Below are 19,991 nucleotides of genomic sequence, written 5' to 3'. Positions count from 1 at the left end.
AATTAGTGTTTTCTTTGGAAAAATACCCAGAAGTAGAATTACTGGATCATATGGTAGTTCTAGTTTTAATTTTCAAGGAACCTCCATTCTGTTTTCCATAGTGGCTACATCAATATACATTCCCACTGACAGTGCATGAGGGTTCCTTTTTCTCCACATCCTTGCTAACATTTATTACTTGTGGTCTTTTTGACTATAGCCTTTCTAACAGGTGTGAGGTGTTATCTCATTGGGTTTTTTTTTTTTTTTTTTTTTTTTTTTTGCGGTCCGTGGGCCTCTCACTCTTGTGGCCTCTCCCGTTGAGGAGCACAGGCTCCGGACGCGCAGGCTCAGCGGCCATGGCTCACGAGCCTAGCCGCTTCGCGGCATGTGGGATCTTCCCGGACCGGGGCACAAACCCATGTCCCCTGCATTGGCAGGCGGACTCTCAACCACTGAACCACCAGGGAAGCCCCTCATTGGGGTTTTGATTTGCATTTCCCTGATGATTAGTGATGCTGAGCATCTTTTCGTGTACCTGTTTGCCATCTGTATGTCTTCTTTGGAAAAATGCCTATTCGGATCCTCTGCCCAATTTTTAATCGAATTGTTTGGGGTTTTTTTGCTATTGAGTTGTATGAGTTCATTGTATATTATGAACACTAACCACTTATCATATATATGGTATGCAAATATTTTCCATTTGGTAGGTCGCCTTTTCACTTTGTTGATGGTTTCCTTTGGTGTGCAGAAGCTTTTTAGTTTGATGTAGTCCACTCCCCACCACCTGCCCTTTTTTTTTTTACTTCTGCTGGCTTTGCTTTTGGTGTCAAATCCAAAAATTCATCACCAATATCAACACTTAATACCTATGTTTTCTTCCAAAAGTTTTATGATTTCAGTTCTTATCTTCAAGTCTTTAATCCATTTTGAGTTAATTTTTATGTATAGTGTAGATAGAGGTCCAGCTTCCTTCTTTTGCATGTGACTGTTCAATTTTCCAAATACCATTTATTGAAAAGATTGTCCTTTCCCCATTGTATATTCTTGGCTCCTTTGTCATAAATTAGTTGACCATATATCAGTTTATTTCTGGACTCCAGAATAACAAATGACCCAGTGATCTGTGTCTGTTTTTATGCTAATACCATACTATTTGATTACAATAACTTTGTAATATAGTTTGAAATCAGCACACATGATACCTCCTTTGTTCTTCTTTCTGACCTTTATTTTTGAAGTATATTTTTTGTTGGGTATAGACTTCAAGTTCACAGGCCCTGTTTCCTTTAAGCCCTTTAAAGCTGTTCTTTCATTCTCTTTTGGCTTCCTTTATTTCCAATGACAAGCCAGCATAATTCTTATTGTTGTCCCTCTAAATGTAATTTGACTATATTTTCTGGATGATTTAAACTTTTTCTTTTCATCTTTGATTTCTACAGTTTAATTATAATGTGACTAGGCATACTGTTCCTTGTATTTATCCTGCTTGGGCTTCACTAGACTTTTTGGACCTGTGTATTGTCTTTCATCAATTTTGAAAAGTCATCTTCTCTTCAAATATTTATACTGCTCCATTCTCTCTCTCCTCTTCTTCTGGGACTTCAATTATACATATGTCACACCATTTCATATTGTTTCATAGGTTTTTTTTTTTAAATTAATAGCATTTTAAAGCAATTTTTTTAGATTTACCTAAAATATGAGTGGTAAGTACAGAGAGTTTCCATTTAACCCTTTACCCCCTCATACACACATACAGTCTCCCCTATCACTAACACCTTACATTAGTGTGGTATATTTGTTACAATTGATAAACCAATATTATACATTATTATTAAAGTCCATAAATTACATTAGCGTTCACTCTTTGTGTTCTGCGGGTTTTGACATATTTATAATGATATGCATCCACCATTACAGTATCATACAGAATAGTTTCAGTGCCCTAAAAATTTCCTGTGCTCTAGCTATTCATTCCTCCCTCCTCCTGGAATCCCCTGGCAATCACTGATTTTTTTTTTTTTTTTTTTACTGTCTTCATAGTTTTATAAACTTTAAGAAGTCCTCTTTATTCCTGGAGACTTTCCTCCCAGAGACATCCTTTTCTGCTTCCACCTATGTGGCTGTTTTCTAGGTCTGTGGAAGACTGTCATCCTAGAGCTTCCTTTCAATGCCCTCTTGGTTTGGATCTACTGTTTCCAAGATTAAAATCCTTCATCTTTCCTGGTTTCCTCCTGGTTTTGCTAGCATACATCCTCAAGTAAGTGCCAAAAAAAAAGGATACATGACAGCTAAACTTTCAGAGACCTCACATATATGAAAATGTTTTTATTCTGCTCTCACATTTGATTAGTTGGGTATATAATTCTAGATTAGAAATAATTTTTCATAGAATTTTGGAAGGGTTTATCTGCTGTCTTCTAGTATCTAGAGTTGCTGCTAAGAAATAGTATATAAATCTGTTTATGATTCATTTGGAAATGGCTTTTTTCAAGGTATCTAGAAGATTTTAGCATCTTCTCTATGTCTTTGCTTTTGCAACATTTTACAGTGATAAGTGTAGGTATGGATCTTTTTTCATGCTTTGTATTGAGCATTTAGTTGACCTTTTCAACCTGAACACTAAGAAAGTTGCATATTATTTCCTTGATAATTTCCCCCCTCCCCTCCTTTTTTTTTCTTTATTCTCTTTTCTGGTCAGATATTGGATGACCTGGATTGGTTTTTATCTCATATTTACCACCACTTTATGCTGCTTTCTGTTCTAGGAGATTTCTTTACTTCATTTTCAGTTTTTCATTTTTCCAGTTTTTCATTTCAGCAATCATATTTATTTTATGTCCAAGAACGCTTTTTTGTTCTCTAATTGTTCCTTTCATATGGTATTCTATTCTTATTTTATGTAAATTCTCAGATCTCTGAGAATATAATTTAAAATTTTTGTTTTATTTCATTCTGGTCCCTAAATTATCGGTTTCTTCTGAGGAAAGTTTTTCAGTTTGTTTTGCTTGACTTTTCCTTTTCTTGCTGCTGGGTTTTGTTTTATGTTAATGATCCTCAGTTGTCTGATACTTAAGAAGGAAGGTCTCAATAGCTTATGCAGATATACTATGCTGTTGTGATGGTAGGACCTGTTGTCAGGTCCCCCCTCTGAGACCATCTTCTGCCTGGGACAGGGCAGGACAAAGCTTTATTGACCGATGGGCTTTAGTTTGTGGTGAATGGACATAGAGCTGACTATGAAGTTGTGGGCTTTTCACATGCCAGAATGAGTTGTTTTCACTCTGGAACTCCAACAATCACTCTTAAAGCTTTAGCTGTCCCTTAGGTAATCCATTCAATGACTAAAAGTATGATAAATGTTAGCAGTTTCTAAGCACAGGAATGGAGAGAGGAGTAGAGCTGCTGACTGATGCTGTTGTACCACGTACAAACCCTTGATTAATTTCCCTTTTTTAGGCCCCTTTTCTCACTCCTTCCTTTAGCTGTATACTATTTCTAAGCTCAGATTTTCCTCCAGTTTCTATTGTCAAATGGATTTCTTTTGTAGGTACCTCGCATATTTAAGGCTGCAGCTTTCTCTACCTGTTTCCATCCTTCAACCTGGTCCTATCTGCTTTCACCTCCCAGAAGTGTGTGACAACAACTATCTCTTCTCCCTTAATTCTCTTCATGGTGATATGTTTTTTCCTTTTTATATTTCTATACTTTTATTTCAGTTAAGCTTTATATGCCCTGTCTGCCATCTTGAACTAGCTTGGTTTTGTTCTTATGTCCTTTTCTTCCTTCACTTAATCAAAACTCTCATTCATTTAGTTTATCAGCTCTCAGGTTGGTGTTGGGCAAGACAGCAAAAAGATTAATTTCAAACAATGTGCTTATTTATGCTAATAAATATCTGGTTAGTAAAATTTCATGAAATATTACTAACTTTAGGAAAAAATATATGAGGCAGAGAAAAATTTTGTAGCATTGCTGGAAGAAAGATGTTAGGAAGACTAGAACCCAAGAAATCATCATAGGTCCCTTACAGTAATTTTCTGCCTGAAGCAGTCTCCTCTTCACTTACATCCAGGTATAATTTTTTATTTCAGCTGTTAAAATGGGAGCTGGGAAACTACAGCCCATAGACCAAATCCAGTCCCCTACTTGTTTTATAAAGTTCTATTGTGCTAAAATGGCAAAGTTGGGTATTTGTAACAGAGGCCATATGACTCACAATGCCGAAAATATTTACTGTCTGATCCTTTACTGAAAAAAAATTTTGATCCATCTCCTAGAAGATCATTCCTGTACTATACCCCCTTTATTTCCTCTTTCAGGAATTGAGCTGCAATTTCATGAGTAACCTTACAGCCCAAATTTCTCTATCACCTCAGATATAATCTGGGTGGACACCATAAAATCAAAGAATCTTTGTACCTTAAATCAACTGAATTCCATCTTATTTTACTCCCTCTTCCCAGTAACATAGTAACTAAACTTGTTCTGTATACAGCACTCTTATTTTTTAAATAGCAAACATTTGATATTGGTCTATTTGGATTTTTCCTTCCTTCTTGAATCAGTTTTGGTAATTTATGTCTTTCTAGGAGTTTGTTTATTTCATCTAAGTTGTCTAATTTTTTAGCTTGAAGTTGTTTATAATATTTCCTTAACATTCTTTTAATTTCTGTAGGGTCTATAGTGATGTTTCCTCTTTCATTTCTGATTTTGGTGGTTTGTGTCTTCTCTCACTTTTCTTGGTCACTCTAGCTAAAAATTTATCCATTTTGTTGACTTTCTCAAATAATCAATTTTTTGTTTCATTGATTTTCTTTAGTGTTTTACTATTTTCTATTTTATTATTTTCTACTCCAATCTTTTTAATTTCATACATCCTGCTTACTTTTGATTTGGCTTTCTTATCTTTTTCTAACTTTCTAAGATAGATGTTGTGATTGTCAATTTTAGATTATTTATTTCCTTCTAATATATTTTTAAACCTATAAATTTCCCTCTACACACATCGCATTCCTTTAACATTGATATATTCTGTTTTCATTTTTATTCACTTTAAGACATGTTGTAATCCCCTTGTGTTTACCTCTTTGATTCATGATTACCATTTACATGATATATATATTTTATCCTTTTATTTTTAGCCTGTTCATTTCACCTGAAGTGTGTTTCTTATAGACGCCATATCGTTGGATATTTTTTTAATCCACTATGACAATCTTTGCCTTTTGATTTTAGTCCATTCACATTTAACATAATTACTGATATGGTTAGACTTATGTCTACCATTGCATTATTTCTTATTTGTCATATCTTTTTATTTTTCTCTTCTTATTCTACTGCTTCTTTTGTTTTAACCAAGTATTTTTAGTGTATTATTTTAATTTCTCTGTTAATATTTTAGCTGTATTTTAGAGGCTTTAGTGTGAATGGTTTCTCTAGGAATTACCATAATCACCTTCAACTTTTTATAGCCTACTTCAGTTTAATATTGACATAATTTGGTATTATATAGCAGCTTTGAGCCAATATACCTCTATATACTATAAACTCAACAATATTTTGTTATTCTTATTGCTTTTAAAAATCTTAAGCTTTTTTAAAAAAAGTTGAGATGAAATGAGAAAAACATATACACAATCTTTTATACTTAGACATTTATTTATCATTTTCAGTGCCCTTTATTCTTTCTTATTGGTTCAAATTACCTTGTGTCATTTCCTTTCAACTTAAAGATTTTCTTTAGTATTTCTTCAGCAAAGATGAATTTTCTTTCTTTCTTTCTTTATTTGTCTGAGAATGTCTTTATTTAAGCTTCATTTTGAAGGATGGTTTTACTGGGTATAGGATTCTTGATTGACAGTTTTTTTTTTTTCTGTACTTCTGAAATGCCACTTTACTGCCTTCTGGCCTCCGTTTTTCCTGATGAAAATGTTGCTATTAATTGTATTATTGTCCCCATATGTAATAAGTCATTTCTCTTGCCACTCGCAAGATTTTTGCTTTGTCTTTGGCTGTCTCTGGTTTCATTAAATTTGGAAACTTGGACATTATATTTTCAAATATTTTCTCCCCCTTTATCTCTCTTCTCCTCCTGGGACTCCCCTTATGCATATGTTAATACTCTTGATGGTATTCCATTGCTATCTGAGGCTCTGTTTATGTTTTTCTTCATTCCTTTTTTCTTGTTGTTCTTCAGATTGATTAATCTCTATTGATCTATTTTCAAGTTTGTTGATATTTTCTTTCACAAGCTCAAATATGCTGTTGAGCCTCTCCAGTGAATTTTTCATTTCAGTTGTTGTATGTTTCAATTCTAGATTTTCTTTTATTAAAAAAATGGAAGTTGGCCTGCCTAAAGTTATGGAGCTGCATTAGATAATCTCTTATAATTTTTTAAATTCAATTTATTTAAACTAAAAACAAAAACAGTTCACCCATTTCTCCCATGCCCATTTTCATTTTAAAGTAAATTTTATCTCTTTATTGATATTCTCTATTAAATGGCACCTTTTTATCGTATTTTAATTGTTTATACATATTTATAATAGCTGTTTTGAACACTTTGTAAATCCAACACCTGGACTCACTCAATATCTCTTGATTGCTTTTTTCCTGAGTATATATCATACTTTCATGTTTCTTTGCACATCTAGTAAATTTGGTTGAAAATTAAACATTTTAATTACACATTATTGCAACTTTGAATTCAGTTTTACTTTTTAGGGTTTTTGTTGTTATTATTATTGTTGTTTTGGTAATTCACATGTACTTAAACTGTGGATTTTAACCTGCCCCATGGTTTGCAGCAGCCAATGGTTCTTATCAGTTTTTTGTTTGTTTATTTTTTTGTTGTTAGCCTACCTTCCTAGCGGTTTCCCTTTTGTCTGCATAGCTTAGTAGTCACCTAATGATTTTCGAGTGACATAGTGTTCAGGCCAATAAGTCTTCCACCCTCTGCCAGGTGATCTGTAGGTGGGTTGAAGAATGCATTTAAAGTTCCTGCTAGTACTCAGATCTCACATCATTTTTCTCTTTTTGCCATACTCCTTGAGTCTTCCCTGCATTTGCATACTTGCCCAACTAGCCATGGATATGTAGAGAACTTATTTCAACCATTCAATACCTCTTTCATATCCAATATCTCCCAGTCACATTTTTGGCTGGTCTGCCACTTGCCTCAACTTGGACTGCAACCTCAAACTAGCAAAACTGCATGTTTTCTCTGTCCATTCCCAAACCAGTCTGCCACTTTTAGCCAGCAAGGTCATGGGTTTTCAGCCTCCACTCCATATCAAATCCACTCCACCTCCTCTGGCAGGAAAGCTGCTGGTTTTTACTTCCAACTCCATGCTGGTATAACTAGTTTTTCCCAACTGACCTGAAGTGGGGGAGAAGGGTGAGAAGAATGGTAGCAATCCCAAGCAGGAAGGCCTCAGACTTTCAGTGATCCTACCCAAAACTCTAGCATTTTTTTCAAGAATAACTGCTTCTCAATTTGATAACTGCCTTTGGTCAGTTTTCAAGGTCCTGAAATGGTTGCTTTTATTATTTTATACAGTTTTATATGTAGACTTTTTTATTGAAATAAACTGTCAACTTCTTCATGTTATCATTGTTGGAAATCCCATATCCAAGTTATTTTTATATCCCCTGATTTAGCAATTTTGATTGGGTATTTGTTATACAATCAAACACTTGTTTAGACCAACCTACATGTTTACAATTCTTTTTGTTCATTTTTCCTTCCTTTATAGTCCTATGTCCTTATTCCTAAAGCATATCTTCTAATAGTTTCTCTGCCAGTAAAAATGGAATATATTCTTAGATATATTTGCTTGACAATATCTTTCATTTGTCCTTTTCTTGAATGATAGTTTAACTTGCTGCAGAATTCAACATTGGATATTTTATCTCTGTACTTTGAAGGCCTTATTTCATTATCTTCCAGCTTCTGTTGTTGCTGTTGAGAATTGAGAATCTGCTGTAATGTTTATTTCTTTATGACTAATCTATATTTTTCCCTCTAGATTCTTTAAGGCATTATTTTTGTTTTTGCTGATCTGTAGTTTCTCAACATTGTGTCTAAGTATCTATTTATTTTTATTTAATCCTGGTGAGAATTTATTTTACTTCCTGTGTCCAAATCAATACAGAATTGATTATGATTTTAATCAATTCTATAAATTTGTTAAGCCAATTTTCTTCTCAAATATTGTCTCTTTTTCACTCTTTCTATTCTGTTTCTGAAATTACTATTAGATATATTTTACATCTTTTCCAAAATCTAAATATCTCATATTTTCCATCTCATTTTTCTTGTTATGCTACATTCTAGGTAATTTCCTCATATCTACCAGTTTACCATATTTCTCTTTTCAGTTGTATCTAGCCTGCTGTTTAAGGTATCTAGTGATTTTTTAAATTTCAGTAATTATTTATGGTTTCTTTCTAAATGTTGTATTTGAGTCTTTTACAATGCTTCCAGGTATTTCTTTTCTTATGTCTTAAGTATTTTTTTAATTGTGTTGAGTTTCTTTGAAAATACATATTTTATATTGTCTATCTACTGGTTCTGTTAGCTGAAGTTTTTGGATATCTAAGCCCATTCTTTGTTGTATCTATCAACTTTTGTTCATGGGGATTACTTCTTATTTTGTAAGTTTTTATTATAAATTCAGATTCAGTGGGGTTTTGTCTTTGAGACTTTATGCAGTCTGGAATCAAGAGTGTCTATTAGGGATATTTTGAACTAGCATCTACCAAGTGCCCTAGGGATAAGTTCCATGCGAAGGTACACTTTATGCCAAATTCAGGGTTTGGGGGTTCCTAAACCATACAAATCATGTAAATTTGAGCCCCAAACATAAGTTAGTTGAGGCCTGTATGAATTCTCAGAAGTGATTTTGCCACCCAGAGACCAGCTAAGACAAACAATCTGCTTTGTCTTCTCCCTTTGTCAGTAGAATGATAATTTCTGGTTCATTCTTTTAGTAAGAGTTCAGTCCTTTAAGTATTCCAATTTTGTGGAGTGGTTACAGTCAGAGAGGAGGGGACAAGAATCTTATTTCTAACTTCCTGCCTTGAGTTTGTCAAAATTCTCCTCTTTTACCCTTGACAGATTGGTGCCACCAAAAAGGAGTCACAGCTAAAGAATACACTTAAGCTGTTTCAAGGACCTGAAAAAAACATTACAAATTATGATTCATAGTAAATGAAGGTAGCTATTTAATTTGCAGATGGCAGTTTGCAGTATCACCTTCTGTCCTTTATAGAAATCTATGAATTCCCTCTGTGAGTCGGGACTTTCCTTAGTACCTAGTTGACAGAAATAATATGTCTACTACCTTACCATTACTCATCCTGTCCACCTCTACTTCCTATACATAATCTAAGATACTTTTCATTCTCTCAAAGACCAGGTTTACTTTTTTCTCAGCCTTTGTCCCCTTTAATAATTTACACCCAAACATCAACTGAGTTATCCTTTCAATACAAATACTTAGTCTGCTGCCATTAAAAAATGTGGCACACTGTTTGTGACCACCTAGAGGTGTGGGATAGGGAGGGTAGGAGGGAGGGAGACGCAAGTGGGAAGAGATATGGGGACATATGTATATGTATAACCGATTCACTTTGTTATAAAGCAGAAACTAACACACCATTGTAAAGCAATTATACTCCAATAAAGATGTTAAAAAAAAATGTGGCACACTTCCACTATGATCTTCAATAAATTTGAGAACTCATCACAACAAATCATATTCCTGGTGAAAAATCTACTTTAAAATATAAAATGAAGTAAATCTCTTCATATTGCCATGACATTTAAAAAATGTCATATATTATGAGAAAGCTTAGCACTTTAAAGGATTCACATATAGTTTAAAACTATTTTTTAATAAAAATACTTTTTTTTAGATTGACAAGGACTTTGGAATATATGTTAAACAGACATTTCTTTAACCACACTAGCAAGCAACATTAGTGTACATTATGTATCATTATATAGGATTGGCTATTAATATATTCGATGAAATCAAATTCCTCTCACATGTATATATCTATGTCTAGGTAGATATATAGACATGCACTTTTTTATATTTCAGGAGCTATACTTTTTATGGTATGGTGTGTAACCTGGTCATTCTCAGGCCCTGAAGTTCTTCCTGGTGGAAGTTTATTTGGACTGTTAATTATCTTTTATGGTGCTGTTATTGGTGGGAAACTTTTGGAAAACATTAGAATACCTTCAGTGCCTCAACTTCCCCCTGTTCTTGGTAAGTGAATAATTAGCTCTCCTTTTTTTGTCATTGACCACATGTAAATTATGACTATATTGTAGTCAGAGTAGATATAATTTAGAACTATTTCAATGTAATATGATCTATATAGCTTTTTTATATGTGTACTTATTATATATGTGTAAATATAGCTTGTTTATAGAAGTATTTATTCTCTATACACACACAGATTTTTCCTGAAATATATTTTAAAATACTTTAAATATACTCAGTATATGATTCTTGGTGCTTTATCATTTAATAGGACATTTTTTACTTAACTTTACATATATTGTAGAAAAGGAAAAATTTGAAAAAAACTGAATTTTTCTGTAGATAACCTAATTCAAATACAATTACAAGGTTCAAATGTTATAGTGACTAGGGCACCAAAAGGTTTATAGTTTTGGGGTGAGCTGTTTGAGCATCTCCACTATGTATATTCATCAGTGCATCATCTGCCTAAACAATGGTACCCCCTATTTCTTCATCACCATTATTATAATTCTCCAGGTAGAGGAAAATTAGTGGAAGAACTTCTATCAGAGGTGTATTATATCTTCTAAGTATTCAATACATTCAAATATTTAGTTACTGTCAATAGAGGTAATCACTCTCGCTTATCTCTAACACCCTTTCTGTGTTCATAACACCCATTCAGCACCTGCCAAGTATTTACTGAATCTTTTCTCCTCCTCTCCAAAACTTCCACTTTTGTCCTAGCTCAGCCTCTTTGTTTCTAACCATTCCATGCACTATGGCAGAGCCTTCTATCTGGTCTCTCCTTCAGTTTTATGTCTATCTAATTTGCCAAGACCATCACATAGAAAATACAAGACTCATTATCTCACTTCCTGCCTAGAACTTTCCCATGGTGCCTTACTCTGCCAAAACAGGGGAGGGTAGAGGGTAGGGGTAGCTTTCCATGATCTGGCCCCTCCAGCCCATTCCCCACTCCCATCCTAGTCCTTTATGTTCCAGCAATACGGAATTACTTGTTGCACCCCATTGCCATATATCATTTCTTATATCCATTCCTTCATTTATGCTGTTTCCTCTACTTGCATGTAACCTGCCCTTCACCAAAGTAGCGAGAGACATAGTGTGTTTGAAGAAGGGAAATTAAACATTTCTGTTTTCTCTCTTGGGAAAATGAACTGAATCAGACATGGTTTATTTTCTTTCTTCTAAGGGATGTTACTGGCTGGTTTTACCGTTAGGAATGTTCCATTCCTCAGTGATCACGTCTGTATTAGTAGCACAATGTCTTCAACTTTAAGAAACACTGCCCTTACCATTATTCTAGTGCAAGCTGGGCTTGGACTCGATCCACAGGTAGATTTCCAATTATACCTTGAGTATAGTTATTTTCTATATTAGAGGCTGGTGGAAAAGAAAAAGAGGCAGAATTTTTCTTACAGCTGTTCCAGGTAGAGCAAAGCTAAGACAAAGAACAAAGATTTTGCAGAAACATTGACACCTTAATTTCTACTGCTGGATATATTACTGATATGAAGATAAATCTCTGTGATATAAGATCTCTATTGGAAATAATCTTTAATTATTTACATAGAGATAAATGTCCCGTATGCAACATTTGTATCATTTGAGAGTTGTGGCTCTTCTGTGGAGAACTGTTTATTTTTCTGTTAACAAAGGATAAGGTCATCCTGTAAAAGGTTATTGCTTTTGTTTTGTTTTCTCAGAATGATTAAGAATTTCAATAATATTATTGTTTCATGAATTTTTCCCACAGAACTTGTTCCTGATTATCTTTACATTTTTGTAAAAGCTAATCTTTTCAAATATTTCTTTAAATATTACTGTCTAGGGATCATAAATCTATTGGGGTTTTTAAAGATGGATATTCATGAATATACCAGCTATTCAGGATATAACAAATGTGGCAAATATATAAGACTGGTGGAAGTATCTTAAGAGCATAAATAATTATAGACAGTGATAATTTATTGTATTATCCGGTAGAAAATTTGAACCAATAAGAAAATTTAAAAGTTTTCCCTTTCAGTTAATTATGCAGTTTTTAAGTGATTTTCTCTTTTGGCATAATTATTACCGCTAATCAAACAGTTCATCCCTACAAGTTAACTGATGGAGATCCCTAAGATTCTACAGGATACTTTCATTATACTATTTACTAGGAAGATTAAGGGAGGTAGAAATAGTTATTTAATCACAGAGAAATGGGTCTTTTTTAATAATTAAAATACAAGTGTTTTATAAACTATGAAATAGTTTATAATCCAATATATGATGACATATAAAATGAGCTGCATTAGCATTTAAAGCCCAATGTGATATCTGGAATGTATTTCAATATTTGCTTAAAATAATTTTCTTATTGGCCAATATAGGTTTGTCTAAATGTGACTATGTTTATATTTCAGGCTTTGAAGCATTTGAAAGGAGTTTGTTTAAGATTGTCTATGGGTCCATGCCTCATAGAGGCATGTTCAACTGCTGTTGTTTCCCACTTCCTTATGAATTTTCCCTGGCAATGGGGATTTCTATTAGGGTAACTTTTTCTCATTTTTCTCTATGAAAATATTCAGTTAAAATTCTTGGTTTTAAATTATTGAAATATTCAGAATATTGTATAGACAAGCTTATCATTAAAATTATTTTCACAATGGTAGAAAATCTTGGAAATCAGTTGGTCAGAAACAGAGCCATGTCCTATATCTACTATATCCTTAACAAATATTCATAGTCTCTAAATGCTTAATGCCAAGATAGTTCACGTTATCAGTTTATTTTTTCCTCCTATACTGTAATCTATCTCTATTTTTAACCTATCTAATGACTTCTTCCTTATATACCATATGTACATAGATATAAAATCTGTATCTATAGTATGTAATATATGTATTATATATGAAAGATATTTTGTATAGATATAGATATTATAACAAAAAACAGCAAACACTATTTTCCTAGATCCAATGTCCCGACTATTATTATCCACCATCCATTTCCCTTCATGTCCAAATTCCTCAGAATAATAGTCTATAATCATTATCTCTATATCCTGAGCTTCTTTTCATTTTTCAATCCATTTAACTTTTGCCTCCACTTATCCATTCCAGTGGATGCCATGTGCATTTCTAAAAGATAAGGGCATTCTCTAACTAAATTAACAACAATTTCTTATTATCCTTAGGTGATTTTTAAAAAAATTTTGATCTACTCAATATTTGGTGGAATCTTTGAATCAGTCAAAGGATTGTGTATCCATTTTTTGTCCAGGTCTTGAATATATCTTTTATCTCTCCTCAGTTTTCTTTTATTATGTCCTTTTGTAACTCCCCCCTCCATATCTATTAAGTTTTTCTTTATACTTCTCATCTGCTTGCCTTTGCAGTACACACTGGAAAATTTTCTCTGCTCAGTTCTCTAGCTTATTAACTCACTCTACAGTTATGTCCCTATCACCTATTTATTTATTTAACTTTGGCAATTAATTGTTTATTTCTAAGGACAATAGTTAAATGTTATGAACAGATAGAGTATACTTTCATGATTCTGAGGATATTTAGTTATTCTGAAGTCATGTTCTTGTTGTTCTCTTTTTAATATATCTCTTTCCTTGGGTATAAATTATTCCATTTGATGAACATGGTGCCTCAATTCAAAGTGTTGGCTTTCCCCAAATATTTGGTGATACTTTAATGGGTACTCATTTTTTTAATTGAAACTTCCTATTAACCTGTGCTTTGTTTTATCTGTTTGCTATTGCCTTCTTGCAGGAAATAGGCCAGTCATGCTACCAAGCAAGTTTCCTTAGAAGCTGAGGCTGAGATTAAGATTTTTCTTTGGCCACACCTCGTGGCTTGTGGGATCTTAGTTCCCCACCCAGAAATTGAACCTGGGCCACAGCAGTGAAAGTGCCAAGTCCTAACCACTGGACTCCCAGGGAATTCCCTAAGATTCTTATGCAAATGATTTATTAAGGGAGCTCTCAGTAGAAACCTCTGAGTGAAGAAAGACAGATAGCAGTGTGGGAAAAGTCAGTGGTTCCAAAACTTTGCTACCCATTAAAATCACTTGGGGAGTTTTTGAAAATCCCAGAAATTAGAGGAGTGATGTCAGCAAGATGGCAGAATAGGAAACTCCAGGCTCACTTTCCCACATGGAGACACTCTCATAACAATATGAGGACCAGATTACCTTTATGGTAACTCCAGAACCACTTTAGAGGTTATATATAGCATTCCATGCAAGCACAGTGCCAAGAAGAGGCACAATGGAGCAATTAGAACATTCCATTGCACTTACCCCCCATACCCCATGTCCCTCCTACAGAACAAGGGCAATCAGGAGGAAACTCCCAACTTTTGAGTTCTCCCTCAGGAGGAAAAGAAAAAGCTGGAACATGCGTCTTATATTCTGGCTTTTAAAGAGGCTGCCCAAGGCACTGGTTTCTGTCTCATCTGACTTGGAACATTGACAGAAAAGAGAGTGGCACATTTTAGATGCCCGAGGTCCACTGAGAACAAAGGTGAGTCTTGTGCATTGCTTTACTCCAGAGATATTGATTGCAGTACTGCTGATAGATACCTGGGGTTACTCTGGAGTAGGAAAAAGCCAAAGTCCAGCTGGAGATAAATGCACCAAAGCCTGGAGAAGACACATTCCAGAAAGGTTTGAGAGACTCCCAGAATCGTTAGCTGGGATGATTGGTCTTTCCCTAGTGAAGAATTTCATAAAGACCAGGCGAGGTGGCTGTTTTTTCAAATATCCAATTTCCAACAAAAGATAACAAGGCATACAAAGAAACAGGGACTCAGGGCTCAATCAAAGGAACAAAATAAAATTCCAGAAACCAACCCTAAACAAATGGAAACGTATTACTCAACAAAGAATTCAAAATAACCATCATAAAGATGCTCAGTGAGCTCAAAGATGTTGCAGACATCTAAAAGAAACCAGGAAAATGATGCATGAACAAAGTGAGAATACCAACAAGGACATAGAAGCTATGAAAAAAAGAACCAAAAATAAATGCTGGAGCTGTAGAATATGATAACTTGAAAAATTGACTAGAGGGGATCAATAGGAGACTGGATTGGCTGAAAAAAAAGAATCTGAACTTGAAGACAGGTTATTTGAAATTATAGAATCATTGGAGCAAAAAAAAAGCAAGGAAAGTGAAGAGATCCTAAGGGACTTGTGGGATGCCATTTAATGGGCCAACCTATGCATTATGGGAGTTTCAGAAAGAGAAGAGAGAAATAAATGGTCAGAAATCCTATTTGAAGAAATAATGGGCCAAAACCTCCAAATTTGAGGAAGGAAATGGACATACAAATTCAAGATGATCAAAAAACTCCCATTAAGATAAAACCAAAGAAACCTACACTGAAACACATTGTACTCAAGCTGTCAAAAGTCACAGAAAGTGAGAATCTTAAAAACAACAAGAGAAAAGCAAGAGCTCCCTGAAGATAATAGTTGGATTTTTCAGTGGAAACCTTGCAGGCCAGAAGGGAATGGGATGATACATCCAAAATGCTGAAAGGAAAAAAAATGGCCAACCAAGAATACTATATCTAGCAAACCACATGTAAAAACTTCATGACGTTGAATTTGACAATGATTTCTTGGATATGACACTAAAAGCATAGGCAACAAAAGCAAAACTAGGTGGGACTGCATAAAACTTAAAAACTTCTGCACAGCAAAGGAAACAATTAACAAAGTGAAAAGGCAACACACAGAATGGGAGAAAATAATTGCAAACCATATATCTGAAAAGAGATCAATATTCAGAGTATGTAAAGAACTCCTACAACTCAACAAATTTTAAAAAATAACTAAATATTGGGCAAGGGATTTGAATAGACATTTCTATAAAGGACATATACAAATGGCCAAAAAGCATCTGAAAGTACTCAACATTTATAATCATTAGAAAAATGCAAATCAAAACCACAATGAGATAACACCTCATACCCATTAGGATGGTTACTATTTTTTAAAAAGCTAGAAAATAACAAGTGTTGACACAGACGTGGAGAAATTGGAACATTCATGCACTGCTTTTGGGAACATAAAATGGACAGCTGCTATGGAAAATAGTTGGGAGTTTCCTCAAAAAACTGAAAGTAAAATTACCATTTAATCCAATAATGCCACTTCTGTGTATATATCCAAAACAACTGAAAGTAGGATCTCAAAGAGATATTTGCATGCCCATGTTCATTGCAACATAATTCACAATAGCCAAGAGGTAGAGGCAGCCCAAATATCCATGGACAGATGAATGGATAAAGAAAATGTGGGATACACACACACACACACACACACACACAGAGAGAGAGAGAGAGAGGAATATTATTCAGCTGTAAAAAAGAAGGAAATCCTGTCTCATTCTACAGCATGGATAAACCTTGAGGACATTATGTTGAGTGAAATAAGCCAGGACAAATACTGTATGATTCCACTGATATGTCTAGAGTAGTCAAAATCATGTTAACAGAAAGTAGAATGGTGGTTGTCAGGGGCTTGGGTGAGGGGGAAAAGGGCGTTGCTCAATGAGTATAGAGTTTCGGTTTTGCAAGATGAAAAAGTTCTAAGTATATGTTACACAACAATGTGAATATCATTTGCACTACTGAACTGTACACTTAAAAATAAAGTTAATTTTATATTATGTATTTTTTACAACAATTAAAAAACTTTACAATATCCCAGTATTCATGTCAAACTTCATTCTAGATCAGATCAGAATGTCTTGGAATGTGAATCCAGGCATCCATATTTTTTAAAGATCCCAAGTACATGGTAAGATCACTGTCAGTGATCCCTGCTTTCTGATATTTAAACTTCTGTTTAAATGTGGGCTGGACTTACTGACTTGCTTCCAATGGACAGAATACCGCAGAAGTGATAGGATATTTCTTCTAAGAAGATTAGGTCATAAGAAGACAATGACTTCTGTCTTCCTTGTTCTCTCTTGCACTCTCTTTAATTGCTTGTCTTGGGGGAAGACAGCTGCCATGTTGCGAGCAGCCTTGCAGAGAAGCCCTCATGGCAAGAGGCTGAACCTATCAACGGCCATGTGAGTAAACTTGAAAGCAGATCTTCTCCCATCCACCTCATGAGAGACCTTGGGTAGGAAGAGGCATACAGCTAAGCCATACCCAGACTCCTGACCCACAGAAGTTGTGAGATAATAAATGTGTGTTGTTTTAAGCTTCTAAGTTTGGGCATGATTTGTTAAGCAGCAACAGATAAATAGGTGGTTCCAATGTGCAGTAAAGTTCAGGAACCACTGAACTGGGCAAATATGTGTTTTCAGAGAATTCTAGGTTCTTCTTGAGTCCCTAGGGAAATCTTGATTATAAACTGCACCAGAGAGGTTGTACAGCCAGAGGCATAGAAGCTAAACTGTTAGACCCTCACATCAGTCAGTCATTGGCAGGAGCTGTCTGGAAGGGGGAAGTGGTGAACTTCCTTAGCATCCACAGGTAAGCTCTTGTTATCAGGGCAAGGCTCCCAGAAAGCTGCAGTTGTCAGTGGTTAGCAGGCAACAAGCAGCAGCTGGGGCACAGGTACACTGGCCTGGCAAATGGGTTCTGGTGGGGACCACGCGCATCACTACTGCAGCATTTAGAAGGTGAATGTGGAAGAGACAAGGCAACGTTCTGGATGGGATATACGAACAGAAGGTATTCTGAGCAGGAATTTCCCCATTCCTCAGGGGTGTCATCAACCACCCCAGAAATTTTCTCATTTGCCTTTGTGACTTAGGTGCCCACACTCATTTTTCCTTCTTTTGGGCAGATGTCTTCCTTACTGACTTGTTCAAGAGGTAGGAATGGTGTGGAGACTACATCTGACGGGCCATTCTTATGGTGGTACTCTAAGTAATTACCATTTGAATTCCTCAGAGGTGCCTCCTACTCCCAGGATCTGCCTTCTGGGCTTGGGACATTTTTAGGAGTACACCATATCTTCTGTAGCAATCTTATACGCTTTTTGGCTTATGATTTCCTTTCTCAATCCTAAACCGTCTGTCTCTAATCTTCCTGTATACACTTAGTTTCTTGTCCATTGAGGATTCCTCTTTTGTCTTCTAGCTAGGTTATGGATTTTCCTATTATTTTCTTTTCTTTTTTAAAAATAATATATATTTAATAAAATTAGGGTTATATCATACATGCTGGGGTTTTTTGTTTGAATTTCAAAATTGTATTAAATATCACAATTCTAATAATTAAATATTAAAAATGACAAAATTAAATAGGAAATAATTTTGAATCTTAAATAGTAGTCCACGTTTACTTAGAGGAGGATGAGGAGGTAGTTTGAATTTTTTTTTCCCACCCCCCCACGGCTTTCCCCCCTTGGTGTCCATACGTTTGTTCTCTACATCTGTGTCTCAACTTCTGCCCTGCAAACCGGTTCATCTGTGCCATTTTTCTAGGTTCCACATACATACGTTAATATACGATATTTGGTTCTTTCTTTATGACTTACTTCACTCTGTTTGAGTCTCTAGATCCATCCATGTCTCAACAAATGATCCAATTTCATTCCTTTTTATAGCTGAGTAATATTCCATTGTATATATGTACCACATCTTCTTTATTCATTCATCTGTCGATGGGCATTTAGGTTGCTTCCATGACCTGGCTATTATAGATAGTGCTGCAATGAACAATGGGGTGCATGTGTCTTTTTGAATTATGGTTTTCTCTGGGTATATGCCCAGTAGTGGGATTGCTGGATCATATGGTAATTCAATTTTTAGCTTTTTAAGGAACCTCCATACTGTTCTCCATAGTGGCTGTATCAATTTACATTCTCACCAACAGTGCAAGAGGGTTCCCTTTTCTCCACACCCTCTCCATCATTTGTTGTTTGTAGATTTTCTGATGATGCCTATTCTAACTGGTGTGAGGTGATATCTCATTGTAGTTTTGATTTGCATTTCTCTAATAATTAGTGATGTTGAGCAGCTTTTCATGTGCTTCTTGGCCATCTGTATGTCTTCTTTGGAGAAATGTCTATTTAAGTCTTCTGCCCATTTTTGGATTGGGTTGTTTGTTTCTTTAATATTGAGCTGCATGAGCTGTTTATATATTTTGGAGATTAATCCTTTGTCCGTTGATTTGTTTGCAAATATTTTCTCCCATTCTGAGGGTTGTCTTTTTTTTTTTAACATCTTTATTGCAGTATAATTGCTTTACAATGGCGTGTTAGTTTCTGCTTTATAACAAAGTGAATCAGTTATACATATACATATGTTCCCATACCTCTTCCCTCTTGCGTTTCCCTCCCTCCCACCCCTCTAGGTGGTCACAAACCACCTAGCTGATCTCCATGTGCTATGTGGCTACTTCCCACTAGCTACCTATTTTACGTTTGGTAGTGCATATATGTCCATGCCACTCTCTCACTTTGTCACAGCTTACCCTTCCCCCTCCCCATATCCTCAAGTCCATGCTCTAGTAGGCCTGTGTCTTTATTCCTTCTTACCCCTAGGTTCTTCATGACCTTTTTTTTTTTTCTTAGATTCCATACATATGTGTTAGCATACGGTATTTGGTTTTCTCTTTCTGACTTACTTCACTCTGTATGACAGACTCTAGGTCCATCCACTCCACTACAAATAACTCAATTTCGTTTCTTTTTATGGCTGAGTAATATTCCATTGTATATATGTGCCACATCTTCTTTATCCATTCATCTGTTGATGGA

General features: G+C 35.0%; 1 protein-coding gene across 4 annotated transcripts in view; it reads left to right on the top strand.

Moving 5' to 3' along the window:
* Window positions 1–19,991, top strand: part of SLC9B1 (solute carrier family 9 member B1) — a 73,353-nt gene that overhangs the window by 35,006 nt on the left and 18,356 nt on the right. For 3 of the 4 annotated variants that reach the window (XM_033427844.2, XM_049709494.1, XM_004269687.4), the window contains exons 4-6: window positions 10,092–10,262; window positions 11,458–11,600; window positions 12,674–12,801. In XM_033427844.2, the coding sequence (XP_033283735.1) occupies window positions 10,092–10,262; window positions 11,458–11,600; window positions 12,674–12,801 (442 nt within the window). Of the gene's footprint in view, window positions 1–9,182; window positions 9,203–10,091; window positions 10,263–11,457; window positions 11,601–12,673; window positions 12,802–19,991 lie in introns of those variants that run through there. The other variant, XM_033427845.2, reaches the window with a different exon arrangement.

The sequence above is a fragment of the Orcinus orca genome, chromosome 4 (genome assembly GCF_937001465.1).
Source record: "Orcinus orca chromosome 4, mOrcOrc1.1, whole genome shotgun sequence".
In the NCBI taxonomy this organism is placed as follows: Eukaryota; Metazoa; Chordata; class Mammalia; order Artiodactyla; family Delphinidae; genus Orcinus; species Orcinus orca.
This window is presented reverse-complemented; position numbering and strand designations above follow the sequence as displayed.